This window comes from Megalopta genalis, chromosome 14, assembly GCF_051020955.1.
Source record: "Megalopta genalis isolate 19385.01 chromosome 14, iyMegGena1_principal, whole genome shotgun sequence".
Classification (NCBI taxonomy): Eukaryota; Metazoa; Arthropoda; class Insecta; order Hymenoptera; family Halictidae; genus Megalopta; species Megalopta genalis.
In genome coordinates, this window is record NC_135026.1 from 5,637,774 (window position 1) to 5,654,302 (window position 16,529).

The 16,529-nt window shown below is 40.5% G+C and overlaps 1 protein-coding gene across 1 annotated transcript in view; it reads right to left on the reverse strand.

Moving 5' to 3' along the window:
* Positions 1-16,517, reverse strand: part of LOC117225703 (uncharacterized) — a 378,875-nt gene extending 362,358 nt beyond the window's left edge. The window contains exon 1 of the mRNA XM_033479417.2: positions 15,688-16,517. Within this exon, the coding sequence (XP_033335308.2) occupies positions 15,688-15,838 (151 nt within the window). The 5' untranslated portion in view covers positions 15,839-16,517. The remainder of the gene's footprint in view (positions 1-15,687) is intronic.
* Positions 16,518-16,529: the final 12 nt, after the last annotated feature.

A 16,529-nucleotide genomic window follows, 5' to 3' on the forward strand; every position in this document is an offset into this window, starting at 1 on the left:
CTTCGACGAAATTTCGCATCGATTCGAGATCGAAGACCGGTCGCTAATTGACAAATCGTTGCCAGAGACAATCGCGCCGCGGAACCGCGCACCTGCGCGAAAAGTCCCGGAGGGGGGCCTTACGATATTTATGACTTATTGTTGGCGCTGGGTCCGGCACCTGCTGAAATTCGAACGCGTTATTGCTCGAGCGTGATCGACGGCCGGTAGCATAACCGGCCGGTCGGTCGCTTAGAAAAAGGCGCGTAATTGGAAAATAAACACGTGCTTGGGCGCGCGAATTCGTGCGTCGGCCGGCCCGCGCACGCAGAAAAAACGCGTTGCGCCGCCATTGCCGGGCAGTAAATCGCGATCGCGGGGCAACTATTATCCGTCGCGGCGATATTTTTCGCTTCTGTGCCGCTTCGCGCGGAATGCGGCCTTTCTTGCGGCCGTTCGACGCGCTCGCTGCGCCGCGATCTGGCAACGGAGCGCGGTGGTTCGAACGGTCGATGCAGCTGGCCAAAATTCAGAGCACCCATAAATTGATTTCAATTGATTTCAATTAATTTAATGATATACTGATATAATACTGATATATTTACTCATATAATTATTTACCATATACAAATACAGTATAAGTAAATAATCCGTGCGTATTGTAAATCATCATATTGTGTACTTTTATAAATAATAATAACTATTCTGTATTATTCTGAAGCGATTAAAAATCAGGCAAAATATAATACAGAATAGTTATTATTATTTGTAATAGTATATAATACGATTATTTATTATAGGCACGCATTATTTATTTATATTGCATTTATGTATTGCGAACCGACCGTTCAGACCACCATGCGACGTTGCCAGTTTGACATGTACATGCACAAATACGATTTTGATGAAGATTATAAATTTATTCTCAACGGGGTTCTAATTAAAAATCGGTGGAAAAATGTAACTTTTAAAAAACGTATTCCAATCGAATGGAACATTCAGTCGATTTAATAATTCGGATGATTTTATGGCTGGAAGTTTGTTTGATTGCACACTAATTTACAGGATAATTTTTGAATATTTAATATCATTAATGATTAATATTAATATTTTAATATTTAATATCATTAGCAGTTAATATTAATATTATTAATATTTAATATCATTAGCGATTAATATTAACAGTATTAATATTTAACATTATTAGCGTTTAATATCAATATTATTAATATATTTAATATCATTAGTTATTAATATCAATATTATTAATATTTAACATCATTAGCTATTAATGTTAACAGTATTAATATTTAACATTATTAGCGTTTAATATCAATATGATTAATATTTAATATCAATATTATTAATATTTAATATCATTAGCTATTAATATTAATATTATTAATATTTAATACCATTAGCGATTAATATTAATACTATTAATATTTAATATCATTCGCGATTAATATTAATATCATTAATATTTAATATCAATATTATTAATATTTCATATCATTAGCGATTAATACTAATATTATTGAATATTTCGTTCGCAAAAGGTATATCTAAGAGGCAAAATAACGATTATCGGGTGGCATAGTCGCGGCCAGGTAAGCTGCGCGGGCAGGTGAACGCAAACGCGCCCGGTACACCGTGTCCCCCGATACTTCTAAAGGGGAGGGTGTGGAGGCTGTATTCCGCATAATAGCGTATTATGTTAACGTCTGGCCACGATGGCTATCGGAGGTAACCAGCACAGAAATGGTTATAAGTAAACATGTGGCTACGATAAAAACTAACGACTCTGATTTAATAACTTGCACAAAGGTCAAGGTGCTCGCGGTGACCTGCGCTCGAAATGGTGCCGGAGGTCACGGATCCATTTGCTACTCTCAGTTTTTTACTTATTCAGTTTCACACTTCTTTATCATTTTTAGTGATTTCGAAAAGTACATTTTTTGCACCGTCGAAACGGTGAGACTTTTTCTCTAAATTCGAGTAAACGATTCGAAGTTTTTTGTTTTTGGTTAGACAATGTATTTTTAATTTAATTTTTTAATATATTTGTATTTAATTAATTTTATATTTAATTTTTTTCATAGACAATGTATTAAACAATTTGTGAACATCGCAATTGTATTTTTTAATTTAGTTGTAATTTTAGAGAACGCAAGAAAGTTTGGAAATTTAACGGTGTTTATAAAAATACAACAAAATTGTATTTCTAAAAATACAAAAAAATTGTATTTCCAAGTCTAACGATATTTTTAAAAGTACAACAAAATTGTATTTTCGAATCTAACAGCATTTCAAAAAGTACAACAAAATTGTATTTTTAAAAATATGCAAAAATTGTATTTTTAAATATAATTGTACTTTTAAAAGTACAAAAAAAGAACAGTACTTCTAAATTTACGAAGCCATCTTCCTTTTCTATCTACGATGACTTCAAAAAATATATGTTTTTAAACTGTCAAAACGGGGAGAATCTTTTCAAAATTCGTCTATAAGTGACTCCAATTTTTGTTTTTTAAATATCACACGGTCTAGTTTAATAAACAACAAATTGCAAATATCGCAATCGTTTGAAACTTTACCTTAAACAATTTATCCATACCCATACAAACAATAATTAATTATTCCCTGTCTCCTATTCAAGCTCCCAAAGATCGACCAACCATTTATTTAATCAATCGTTTAAACGTCGAGTCCGAAGTGACTATGAAAAACGACGCCAGGCCACGAAAAAGTTCCATCGAATCGGCCGGCTCTCGCTGAGTCGAACGTAGCCGCGTGCGCGACGGCTGAAATTTACGGTTCGCAGAAACGGCGGTGGCGGCGGCAATTAAAAAGGCAGCCGGGACAAAATGACGATTATCGGCCGGCGTTTGCGATCCGAGTGCGCGCAGGTGAATGTAAATGCCGGCTAGTCTCGGGACAGTTGCGTGGAAACGGGCGTGTACGGTTCTGCAATAACGCGGCATAGTAAGTCGACTCGCAGGACCGCGGACCTCGGCGTCGGGCCAGGGAAGGAACGAGCGCGGTTTTATCTGGCGATCTAGCGGCGGCGTTACGTTGCCCCGGCTTATCACCGCTGTTATCGCCCGGCATCGTTTTTATCCGCGCGCGAAATAACGCCGCCGCTGAAACATGTCGATTAGCGTCTATCGGCTCGAGATCCATGTCGAAAAAATTCGATCGGCCGAACAAACGTGGCACAAATGTTCGAACGGCTCCGAGACGATTTTTCGCGGGATCGAGCATTCTCGGATGTTTCAATATCGGACGGAGAAACGCCGGTATTCTTAAACCTAATCGACGGCCTCGCTATATTTGGCCGCGCTGCTCGCGCGATCCCGCTTTCGATATATCCACGCCTAGTTTCTGCGGTCGATAACTGATAGACGTAAAAGCCGAACTAGGTAACGGAAAGTAAAGGTATACCTGTAAAACACACTTCGGCGTCAGCGGCGCGAAGGGCGAACGTTTTACAAGCGGGTTTCGAGCAGACCTTAAATCGTACGGACGATGATATGTTCGTGGTGATAAGTTGCCGATGAATTCAATATAGTGACGAAGGCGTATTTGTTCTTTTGTTTCAGTCCTAACCCTGACCTAACTTGGAAGGTAACTTAATTGAATGGTAACGAAATAAAATGATACTTTTGTTTTGGTTTTAACCCGTAAACCAAAAGCTAACTGAATAAAATGGCAACGAAATTATAGTGCTTTGGTTTGGGACCTAACCCTGACCTAACCCAAAACCTAACTGAATAAAATGACAATGAAATAATAGTCCTTTTGGGGCAAACTTCACCCATATCTAACCGTAAAGCTAACTGAATGAAATGACAACGAAATGACAGTGCTTTTGTTTGGAACCTAACCCGGACCTAACCTAAAACGTAACTTAATAGAATGGCAACGAAATAATGACCCTTTTGTTTTGGATTTAACCGATGCCTAAACCAAAAGTTAACTGGATAATATGGCAACGAATTAACAGTCCTTTTACTTGGGACCTAACCCGGACCTAACCCAAAACCTAACTGAATAAAATGACAATGAAATAATAGTCCTTCTGTGTCAAACTTCAGTCATATCTAACCCAAAAGCTAGCTGAATAAAGTGGCAACGAATTAACAGTCCTTTTGCTCTGGACCTAACCCAGACCTAACCTAGACCTAACCCAAAACCCGACTGAATAAAATAACAATGATATAATAGACCCTTTGTTTCAGGCTCCACGCATGTCTAATCCAAAAGCTAACAGAATGAAATGACAAGGAAATGACAGTGCTTTTGTTTTTTGGGACCTAACCCTGACCTAACCTGAAACCTAACTGAATAGAATGGTAACGAGGTAATAGTCCCTCTGTTTTGGATTTAACCGATGTCTAACCCAAAAGCTAACTGAATAAAATAGCAACGAAATTACAGTCCTTTTGCTTTGGACCTAACCCAGACCTAACCTAGACCTAACCCAAAACCTAACTGAATAAAATAACAATGATATAATAGTCCTTTTGTTTCAGGCTCTACGCATATCTAATGCAAAAGCCAACTGAATAAAATGACAACGAATTAACAGTCCCTTTGCTTAGGACCTAACCTAGACCTAACGCAAAACCTGACCGAATAAAATTCTAACGAAATAACAGTCCGCTCATTTGATACCTAACCCAGACCTATCTGAATAATATTGCAAGAATTAGTTTCCATACTTAGGATTTAATTGAAACCCATCTCAATAGGTCTGCTAGGTTCGAAGCAGTGTTGCCACGTCTTCCGGCTTTTCCGTAGATCTACTTTGAAGCTTTTGTGGTCGAAGGTCCCGTAGAAAATTTTAACTTCGATTTAGGTACGTAACAGGTACACCGATTTTTCAAAGCGGACGATGCACGGAATTCTATGAACTTCACAGTTCGTTCCTACGTAATTTTACGAATAGCCTACACTGTGGCAATACTGGCCCGAAACAAAATGGCCATTCTATTAGCCTTCTGGTGGTAACCAAATCATTTATAGCTTCTTTTGCAGATCGATAAGACGTTAAATCGTCGTACACCACCGTTTAATGCTGTTTGATTTAGTTAGATCCGGTGTTGCCAGGAAATTGATGGCGTGGGGGAAATACGTAGGAGCACTGCCTTTTTGCGGATCGATTTTAGAACCGGGAAAATTGATTGCGCGGCTTGCAGTTTTTACCATTGCCGTTAATAAACTGCCGGCAATATCCTCGTCGGATTACATTTATCGAAGCGTTGCGGAGCCGTCCGCGTTCGCCTGTGATCACCGAGAGTGGAAATCGAGAACCATCGGCCGGGTGCGTTGCCAACTCCCCGCGGACGGATGTCGACTATCTGGTTTTTCTCCGCGGTAATGAAAGTCGCATTACAGGCATCGCTGTGCTCTCCTCCGTGCTCTTAATCCTTGCCGTTTCTTTGTTTCCTCTTCGGGCTAGACGTTCGGGTCGTTATTAATGTCTGCCGCAATTAAGAGAGTCCCCGGAATGGGAACTTTCACGTTGACATAAAATCCGGACGCGGAATTCATCGATTGCACATACCACTTCAGGATTTTGAAAAAAAAAGTAGTGATTTGTTTGCTATCACTGATAAAGTCTGTCATACGTATACAGGGTGTCCCAGGTTTTAATGTTCAAACTTTGTCAGTGTATTCTATGGCACAAAGTAAGAAAAAAATGTTATGTAAACATAGGTCATATAGAGCTTTATTAAGAAGTTATAACAAAAATTCAGAATAGGAATAGTAATCAACATGCTGTTACTACGAGCATTGGCTTGAATAGATCAGCACATGCCGTGTGTTTATGTAAGCTGTGTTTATTAACACATTTCGAAATGCCTACCGTTGTTGACAATACATGATTGACATCGATCGAAGATTTTTCTTATTTTATTTTATTTTTTTTTTAGTTGATTACTATTCCTATTCTGAATTTTTGTTATAACTTCTTAATAAAGCTCTATATGACCTATGTTTACATAACATTTTTTTCTTACTTTGTGCCATAGAATATACTGTCAAAGTTTGAACATTAAAACCTGGAACACCCTTTATATTGACAATGATGACAAGAACAACAATGAAAATGGTGACATTGTAAACAACAATGACAATGGTGACAGCAACAACAACTACTACAATTATGACAGCATCAACAACAACTACAATTATGACAGCAACAACAACTACAATTATGACAACGATAACAGCAACAATGACAATGGTGACAATGACAACAACAAGAAAAATGATGACAATAATAATGACAATGGTGACAATGACAACAACTACTACAATTATGACAGCATCAACAACAACTACAATTATGACAGCAACAACAACTACAATTATGACAACGATAACAGCAACAATGACAATGGTGACAATGACAACAACAAGAAAAATGATGACAATAATAATGACAATGGTGACAATGACAACAACAACGAGAATTATGGCAATAATAATGACAATGATGACAATAACAATACATTGACAACAACAATGACAGTGCTGACAATCATAATAACAAAAATGACAATTATGACAATGACAAGAACAACGATGACAGTGATGACAACAACAATGACAATGATGACAATCGTAACAACAAAAATGACAATCACGACAATGACAATGATGTCAACAACAACGATTTGGATTCTCCTGTCATCGAAAAATTTAAGAACGACAATAAACGCACACAAACAAGAAACAAAAATAATCAAAAGCAAAAAATAAAACCGAAGTTGTGAACAGCTGTTGCGTCGTGAACACCGGACAGATTAAAAGCAATGCATTCGAAAGTACGCGCGTCGACGTCAATTAATCCGGCAATCAAGGAATCGAAATCGCGACGATCCTCTTCGCAAGCTGATAAAGTCTTTCGCTGTCGCGGCGATCCTTACGCGGTGTAGTCACGCGAAATTGACACGGTGGATTTCACACGCGGCACGATTGTTATGACGTCGTGCCGGGGAAATTTCGATTTCACATACACGTAGAGATAATTGGAGCAATAAGGTCGTCGGGCAAAAAAGGCCGTGCAACGCGGGCAGAACTGGTTTCGCGGTCTAACTTTCAATGGCAAGTATGCATGATTTATTGGTGCTCGGCTTAAATCTCGCTACGGCCGGCGTCCGTGTACGCGACACGGACGAATGGCGGTGCTGCCCGTACCCCGTATAGGCGAAACCTTGAAATCCTTGCATCGCATTACAAGACCCCGTGCCCGTAACACGTACAAGGCGATACGCAACAGTTTAAGGAACACCGCGCGACCGTCACAATTATTATCGCGACGATTACGCGCGCGGCGTTGCCGTGCGTTTCCTCGAGCGTCACGTGACGTCCGACGGTGACGTCACGGACGAATAGTCGGGCAGAGTGGGAGTAGATGGCGCTAGCGTCGCCAGGGACGCGATTGGTCGCGTCGCGTCGACTGTGCTGCCATCTACCGCTACTATGCTGAATTGCTCGTCGGTGACGTCACTGACATGTACAAGCGGGCACCACGTGATAGCTTATAGAAAACCAAAGAGAAAATGAAGAATACAATTTTCTGACTCGAGGCTTCGTTTTCGAGAGAATTCAGTTGGAAAATGCATCGATCGAAGTAGCATTCGAGTACAATGAATTTTCAAACGGAATTATCTCGAAAATGAAGCCTCTAATGAAAAAATTTTATTCTTTATTTTTGATTCAGTTTTTTATAAGGTATCGCACGGTACCAACACTTGTACATTTTGCTCGACCGGTCTCTGTAGAACTATAGGAAAGGTGATTCATCCGCACGTCATCAGTGAACGCGATGTACAAGCGATGCTAGTACGATATATCTGCGATTTCTGCGAACTAACGCGTTACGATTCATCGATAAATATTAAATAACGTCGTCGATTGAACAACGCGATTGGCAACGTTTTAATCGCGGCAATAATAAGGCTGACGTCACCGTCAAGCGTGAGATCGACGAGTACAGGCCGATATAAAATGTCCGAACGTGATGTTGCCCATGTGATTGATTGGAACGGCTACCGCGGCGCAATCAATTTTGATGAATAATGATAAGATTATCGAGCGCGACCGGTGCGCGCGTCCGCGACGCTTCCTGGATTCGAGGGAACGCCGAGACAATAAATCATATTTGTTCCGCGACGCCGCGCCGCGCCGCGCGGCAACGCGCGCTCGCGAATTAGAATAATCATCCGGCCCGGAGGGGTTAATCTTAATTAAATCTCTCCCGATCATTTAACGTTGCGTGTACATTAATCTTCGAGGCTTCCTAGACACGACGCCTGACCTTTTATTCTATCACGCCTCTCCCGTGTAACCGGCTTCGCGCCTCGCGAAACGATCTGGTGATCGTTGACGCTTCACATTCGTATGTTGGTACTGTACAACCTTCTTACAGATATAGGCTATATAAAATATATCTAGATATATTTTCTAGAATTTTTTAGAACTTTCTAAAACTTTTGGGAAGTTTTTAGAATTTTTTAGAATTTATTAGAATATTTTTTAATTTCGTAGAATTTTTTTAGAATTTCCTAGGATTTCTTAGAATTTTTAAGAGTTTTCTAGAATTTTCTAGGAGTTTTTAGAATTTTCTAGAATTTTCTAGAATTTTTTAGAATTTTCTAGAATTTTTTTAGAAATTCCTAGAATCTTTTAGAATTTTTGAGAATTTTCTAGAATTTTTGTAGAATTTCTTACAATTTTTTGAAATGTTTTAGAATTGTTTACAACGATTAGGTCAAACACAAAACCCGTAAAAACAATTTTTATTTTCAATAAACGCCGAATATAACGAGTGCAGATTAGGTCTAGGTTAACACCAGGTTAGGTCCGAGTTAGGTCCACAGTTTCCTCATTCCTACGCCGTCACTTTTATGCTCGCTATCATCAGCGTTAAACAAACGATGACGTAGGGCGCACAGGAAAAAAAGATCTCATAGACCGTAGATTCGTATGCTTCTACGCAGCGCGTTACAGCGTTGCCAGATCGCGTGGAATGCTCGACGCGGATTCGAGGCGAAGGAGCTTCTCGCGCCGCGCAATCACGCGCCGATCCTTATCGGTTTTCGTTGGACGACGGCCACAGGGTTAATCGTGATCGCCTAATTTCCATTCGCCTAGAAAGGCGGAAACGCGTTCCCCGTGCGTGTCGACGCGAGGTGTCGTGTGCCAACTCGACGAACCCTCAACGAGGCGTCTAACTGCGCGTGCAAATTACTCGCGTGATCGCGCTTTCTATCGGGCCAGCGCTGTTCGTTAGACAGATTTTGACGGCCGGCGACCCGCGAGCACGATTCCCGATCGTTTCATCGGTCGATCGAATTCGAATACCTCGCACGACGGTTTCGCAGTACGTGCGCCTGTGTACTTACACGCGACTAGAGTCACCGGCACGATACAATGCAGGATGTGTGATGTAACCGACGCGTGTCGAAACTGCACTCCCTGCGAAACCGTTTCGGAGACATTCTAGACGGGCGTTTATCAACAATCAACGTTTCCCTTGGAAATCTGTACCGAACCGGGCCCCCGCCGCAGTGGGCCCAACCGCGATTCCAGCGGACAAAAAATCGTACTCGTCAGATGCGGCTCTCGATGTTGGTACTTATGGTGTTTTTGGCAAAGATAGATGTCAATTTTTATGTTTACGACGTTCTTGATCGCAGAAAAATTGTTCGTTTATTCTTCCAATTATCAATTTTCAATTTTTAATTTTCAATTTTCAATTTTTAATTTTCATTTCTCAATTTTTAGTTTTTAATTTTCAATTCCCAATTTTTCAATCTCAATTTCCAATTCTCAATTTCCAAATCCAAATTTCTATTCTCAATTTCCAAATCACAATTTTCAATTCTCAATCTCCAATTTCCAATACTCAATTCTCAATTTTTAATTATCAATTTCCAAATCGCAATTTTCAATTCCCAATTTTCAATTCCCAATTTTCAATTCTCAATTCTCAATTTCCAATTTTCAAGTCTCAATTCTCAATTTCCAAATCCAAATTTCTATTCTCAATTTCCAAATCCCAATTTTCAATTCTCAATCTTCAATTTCCAATACTCAATTCTCAATTTTCAATTCTCAATTTTTAATTCTCAATTTCCAAATCCTAATTTTCAATTCTCAATTTCCAATTTTCAATTCTAAATTTTTAATTTTGGAAAGACAATTTCGTAAAGGATGGGGTGTCAAAATGTTATATTAATCAGATAACTTCTTACCAAGGTATTCTACGCTTGAAACCAAAGCTCCGAAGGCTCGGGAATTGCTGCACCAAAATTCAAGTATCGAACAACCGACTCGCCCGACACCGATAGCACCGAGCAAGTATAGGCATTGCCGTTCGATCGGCTCGCGATTAAATGGTGTGCACGCGATTCGCGCTGGATAGTCGCGCTATTTTAAAATTTGCGAGAGCGTCCGGCACATCTGATGCATATGCATGCACCGGCGATGTAAACGTTGCCAATGTACAATTCTTCTTCAACCTTGGTGCCAATGGTGACCGTGTACGTGTCGAGCCTGTTGTTAAGAGGAGTCCTGCGAACGTGGTCGGGGGTTAACTGTACGAGACCAACGTGTTCCGAGCGTTTATTCAACGACTTGCTGGTTGTCGATGTTAATTTTAATGGTACAGTTATTATTTGAATTTTTATTCATTTTAATGGCTCCGGTTAATTTGCACAAACCGAGGACAATTATTTCCATTTGCTTTGGGCTAGTATGCGCGGTAATTTTTGCTTAAATTTTAATGATATTCAAGTTGCACTGCTTCGTTGTTTATAAAGTAGTAGATATTTGCGAGATGGTTCTACAGAAAGTGAGTCCTAACTTTGGCCTAACCCAGATCTAACTCTGACCTAACATACATCTAACCAAGATCTAATTCATATTAAAAACAGCTGTTGAGAAACGCTGGCTAACCTAACTCAGACCTAACTTATACCAAAAAACAGCTGTTGAGGATTGGCGGCTAACCTAAATCAGAGCAAACCTATACTGGAAACAGCTGTTGGAAATTGTTGGCTAACCTAACCCAAACCTAACCTATACTGGAAACAATTGTTGAGAATCGTTGACTAACCTAACTCAGACCTAACCTATACTGGCAACAGTTGTTGGAAATTGTTGGCTAACCTAACCCAGACTTAACTTATACTGGAAACACTTGTTGAGAATCATTGGTTAACCTAACCCAGACCTAGCCTATACTAAAAACAGCTGTTCAGAATCGTTGGCTAACCTAACCCAGACCTAACGTCAACTGAAAACAGCTGTCGGAAATCGTTGGCTAACCTAACACAGACCTAACTTATACTGAAAATAGCTGTCGGAAATCATTGGCTAACCTAACCCTAGCCTAACCTATATTGAAAACAGCTGTCGAAAATCGTTGACTAACCTAACCCAGACCTAACCAATAGTGAAAAACAGCTGTTGAGAATCGTTGAAGCCTATTATAACCTCTAAAGGAAAGAAGTATTAAAGTATGAAAAATATGTCACGAAGAAATGAAGCGAAAAACAATTAAAAAGCAATAACAATGCACTCTTCGAAAGAACTCTTATAGGTTATAAAAAGTAAAAGTGTTGCACCAATCTATTCTTGGAACAATTATTTTCATTTTTATCCATCTTCATTACCATAATTTTGCACTATACATAATCATTATAATTTACATGCAGGACGGCACAAATTATCGTTCATATTTTTATCGCGACTCGAAACGGTTGTTTTCATTTTTCATTCAGTTTCGTTACCACAATATTTCTTTACACAATTATTATTATTATTATTATTATTACTATTATTATTATTATTATTATTATTATTTCTGCAGGAAGCAAAAATTATTTTCGCCGGCATAAATTAGCACAGCTGGTATAATAATGGTCGCATGCGCATCTTTGATCGGCGAACTATGTCTTCTACATAGTCGAAAGCGACCGATCTCTCTCGGAATGCGAAAACATGCGGCGAACGCCGTTTGTGAGAATGAATCCGCTACAGAGGGTACAACGATCCGCAGAACGCGAGCGCGTAATGATTGAGATTAAGTAGCTGAACCAGCCGGCGAGGTTTCCCTATGAATTATGTAACCCCGCGAACTCGTTACGGATGCCGCACGGTTCCAGTTAGTCTGACGCGAATGATTGGAGCAATAGGACAATGCAGTCCGGCCGGCAGGGTTCATTGTTCGTCAATCCGGCGAGTCATCCTGCAAACACGTTTCTCCTTTGCATTGAATTATGATCGAAAAATCCCCGTCCAATCGACAGCCGGGGGTCCTCCGCGGGCCCCTTGGGCCCGCGTTGAAGAAATAATAATCCGTCGTACAATTTCTATCAGAATGCTAACGGATGGATCAAATACGTATCAATCAATCCGCGTTGCCAATTGGTAATAATTACTTTCCCGTTACGAATGCACTGTTCTTTCAATTCGTTGCTGATGGACCCATCTGTACCCGCGGATGACATGAATGCAACGGATATGTGATTTATGAAACGTTTCGCGGTGCATAAAAGTGTGTACACTGTTGCGGGATGATAAATCACCCGATCATCATCCAGATACTTTCAGACGTGCACCGTGTTCGATCGAGCAGCTGGAAAGATGGCGGCATTTTTTTTGTATCTTAAATGGTAATCTGGGGTCAACAGAGACCTCTGCATTGTATTTTAACTTTATTTTGTAGCGTCAGCTTCATTTTACACGTTTCTAATGTTTTATACGTTTGATATTTTATACTAAGATAATAATTAATTGTTTAATATCGTGTTATTGTGTAATGGGTCTATAATGACCCCGCAAGTCGGTTGAGGTACCAGGATCCGATCAAGATCTGATAACGTACATCGGTAAAGCAGGAAATGACATTGCAGAAATAATATATTTCTTACAAAAATTTGGATATTAATTGGAGCAACCAAAAATCGCTATAGTAAACTTTGTTTTTATGTTAAAAGAAGCTCGGTGCAGAGATTTGGCCAAATGGAGTGTTTACAAAATAAAGGCGACGATGAAATGGTGTATTTTCTACATTTTGGATTTTTCATGCTTCCCATATTTTGTACTTTTCACACTTTGTTTCAAATTTCATTTCTCACAAATTTTATATCTCCAAAGATGTTTATATTCACACATCTTGCATTTCCACAAATTTTTATTCACCACATTTCGTTTCTGTAAGCATTTTTATTTCCCATATTTTGTATCTCCTACAAATTTTTATCTGCCATATTTTGTATCTCTAAACATTTATATTTCCTACAATTTGTATCTGTGTAAATTTTGTCTCCCATATTTTCTATCTTCAAACATTTTTGTTACCCATATTTTGTAGTTTCCAAACATTTTTATCTCCCATATTTTGTGTCCCCAAGAATTTTGATCTCCCACAGTTTATATCTTCAGGAATTTTTCTTCTCCACATTTTGTAACACCAAAGCTTTTATGTCCCACGTTTTGTATCTCCAAATAATTATATTTCCCATAATTTGTATTTCCATAAATTTTGTCTCCCACATTTTTTATTTCCCAAAAAATTTTATCTCCCATATTTTGTGTCTCCAAGAACTTTCACCTCCTACATTTTGTATCACCAAAGCTTTTATCTCCCACATTATGTATTCCTGAAAATTTATATTTCCATAATTTGTATCTCCACAAATTTTGTCTCCCACATTTTGTATCTTCAAACATTTTTGTTTCCCACATTTTGTAACTCCCAAAAATGTTTATCTCCTATATTTTATATCTTCAGAAATTTTTATCTTCCACATTTTGTGCCCCCAAGAACTTTTATCTCCTACATTTTGTATCATCAAAGCTTTTATCTCCCATATTTTGTATTCCTAAAAATTTATATTTCCACAATTTGTATCTCCACAAATTTTGTCTCCCACATTTTATACCTCCAAGAATTTTTATCTCCCAGATTTTGTATCATCAAAGCTTTTATCTCCCACATTTTGTATTCCTAAAAGTTTATATTTCCACAATTTGTATCTCCATAAACTTTGTCTCCCACATTTTTTATTTCCCAAAAATTTTTGTCTACTACATTTTGTATCTATAAAAACTTTCATCTCCCACATTTTATACCCCTAAAAATGTATATTTCTCACAATTTGCATCTCCATAAATTTTGTCTCCTATATTTTGTACCTCTAGAAACTTCTACCTCCCACATTTTGTATCCCCAAATATTTATATTTCCCACAATTTGCAACACCACAAATTTTTATCTCCCACATTTTCATCTCCCACACTTAGCATCAGCAAAAATGTTTACTTCCCACATTTTGCATCTCCCACATATACTCAGTAGGGTCAGCCGTGACCCCAGTACACCACTAATTACAAAAACCATCGTGCCGACCACGTACAAACTCAATTACGCCGCGGCAGTTAGAGCCTCCAGTTTACAGCTAACTATAATTACAGCTAACTGTAATTTTCCCATTAAAATATGCAAATATAATCGCGTTGAAGTTTCACGCGCCGCCGTCCCATGGAAATGGCGATTTTCACGCGAAAACTAGACGTTAGAAAATAACTTCGGAAAGGCACAAGGCCTCCACGGCGAGCGTATAACACTTTCACAGAAGCGTTAGAGCAAAGGTCATTCTTCCTCGGCAAATCCGAGACGAGTAACAAAGTTCAAGCATTCACCGTCATACTAGTTGATTTCAAGCGGAGTGCAATCGCCGCGCGGCGAACAGGAAACATTGCGAATGCTTTTCTCTCATTCTTTTTTTTTTCTTTATCGACGGACGGACGCGTCGCCGCGGAGAAGTCACGCGAACAATACGAACACCCATATACATATATTCCGGCGAATTAAAATCTCTGCGTATAGAACGACGCCCCTCCCCCTCTCCTTCCGCGATTATAACGAATCTATCGAATCGGAATGAACTCGATTAACATTGCCGATACGGTGTCCATAGGAAGGCCGTCTGTTTCAAAAGTGGCGTCGTGACAGACGTTGTGCAAGAAGCATAAAAGCAACGCTTTCGATAATTTAAATGAGCGGCGACATTCAATGCAAATCGCGACGTCTGCGAATTCAACGCTCTCGGTACACGAAAACCAAAGAGTCCTCGCGATCCGCTCGAAACAAATCACGCCGGATGATAAAAGATATCGATATAAAAAGACATATATGCGTAGATAAAACATAATACTGGATTTCAAAGATTTCGTTCAACGATTTCACCATTTTGAAATTCATGCATTTCATTGCAAACGCGTAAAATCTGCGAGCATAGTTGCAACGGTCAAAATATTATCGAAACGAATTTATCCCTCGAAAACAGGTGGTCGGGTCAACTTTGACCCGGAGCATAAAAAATCGTCCGTTCGGTTGCACGATATCGGTTTGCTCGAATAAAGTTTCAAAATTACGGAAAAGCTAACGAATCTGCGAGAAATACGTTTACAATAATAGAAGTTAATAATAATGAAAACTTTATAATATAATAATAATAATAATACGTATTGAAAAAAATGCGCGAATGAATCCGAGAATTGTTCTAAACATGATCGACAGCGCCGTCGTGAGAATAGATCCCGTTGTCCGAGGGTTAACGTTATTTCTGTTGCCGGAGCGCAGATGATAAAAGACAATGACATCGTCGAGGCTGGACAGACCTGTATCGACGCGGTGCCGGGCGGTGGTCTCGTTCGCCGGAACGGGGTCGTCGTACTCCAGTGTCGTCGTCGCATCCCTTGCGTGGACCAGCACGATCACGGTGGTCAGCAGCGTGCACAGGAACATCACCACCGACCTCTCCGCCGTCATTTTCGCGGAAGGATCACGCGCGCACCGGCCACGATAAATCCGTCGCGGGGGGTGGGGTGATGGGGTCAGAGCGCGGGGCGCCCCGTGCGATCACATTTTCGGGAAGTTCGGGGGTCCGGCGCCCCGGTCGCGGGGCCACGGGAATTCGTCGCGCTCGCAGCGGGTGGTTCGGATCGCGGGGCGTCGTGAATACCGGCGGTTCTTCCGTACCATGAAAAGCTAGTTCGGTGCCGGGTCGGTCGAGCGAACCGGAAACACGGCCGAAGTCACCGCATTCTATCCGGAGCCTTAAGGGCGGCGGGGTTCGCTGGAAACACAAGGGTGGGTCGCTGGAGACCCGTGGGCCGCTAGAGTCCCGAGGGCGCGCGAGGAACGCGTGCGCAGGTCCCGGTCATAATCACTGCGCACGCAGGAAGCGCGCGAGTCGAATCGTTCACGGGTGAGGAGCCCGAGAGAGGTCGGTGAAACTCCGCGGATCCAAGAGTCCGGTGTCGTCACTGGCAGGCGGGTCCCTTCCGTAGGGCCGTCAGTCGGCGGACGCGGCACCCTCGGCGGCCGACACACGCGCGCACATAATATCTCGGACACCCGGTTACGCCGCCGCGAAAACCAAAACAATTGGCCGGAGCCGCGCGTGCTACCTGTTTTAAAAGAAGTGTGCGCCTGCCGCACAAGCCCATGCCGCACTGCT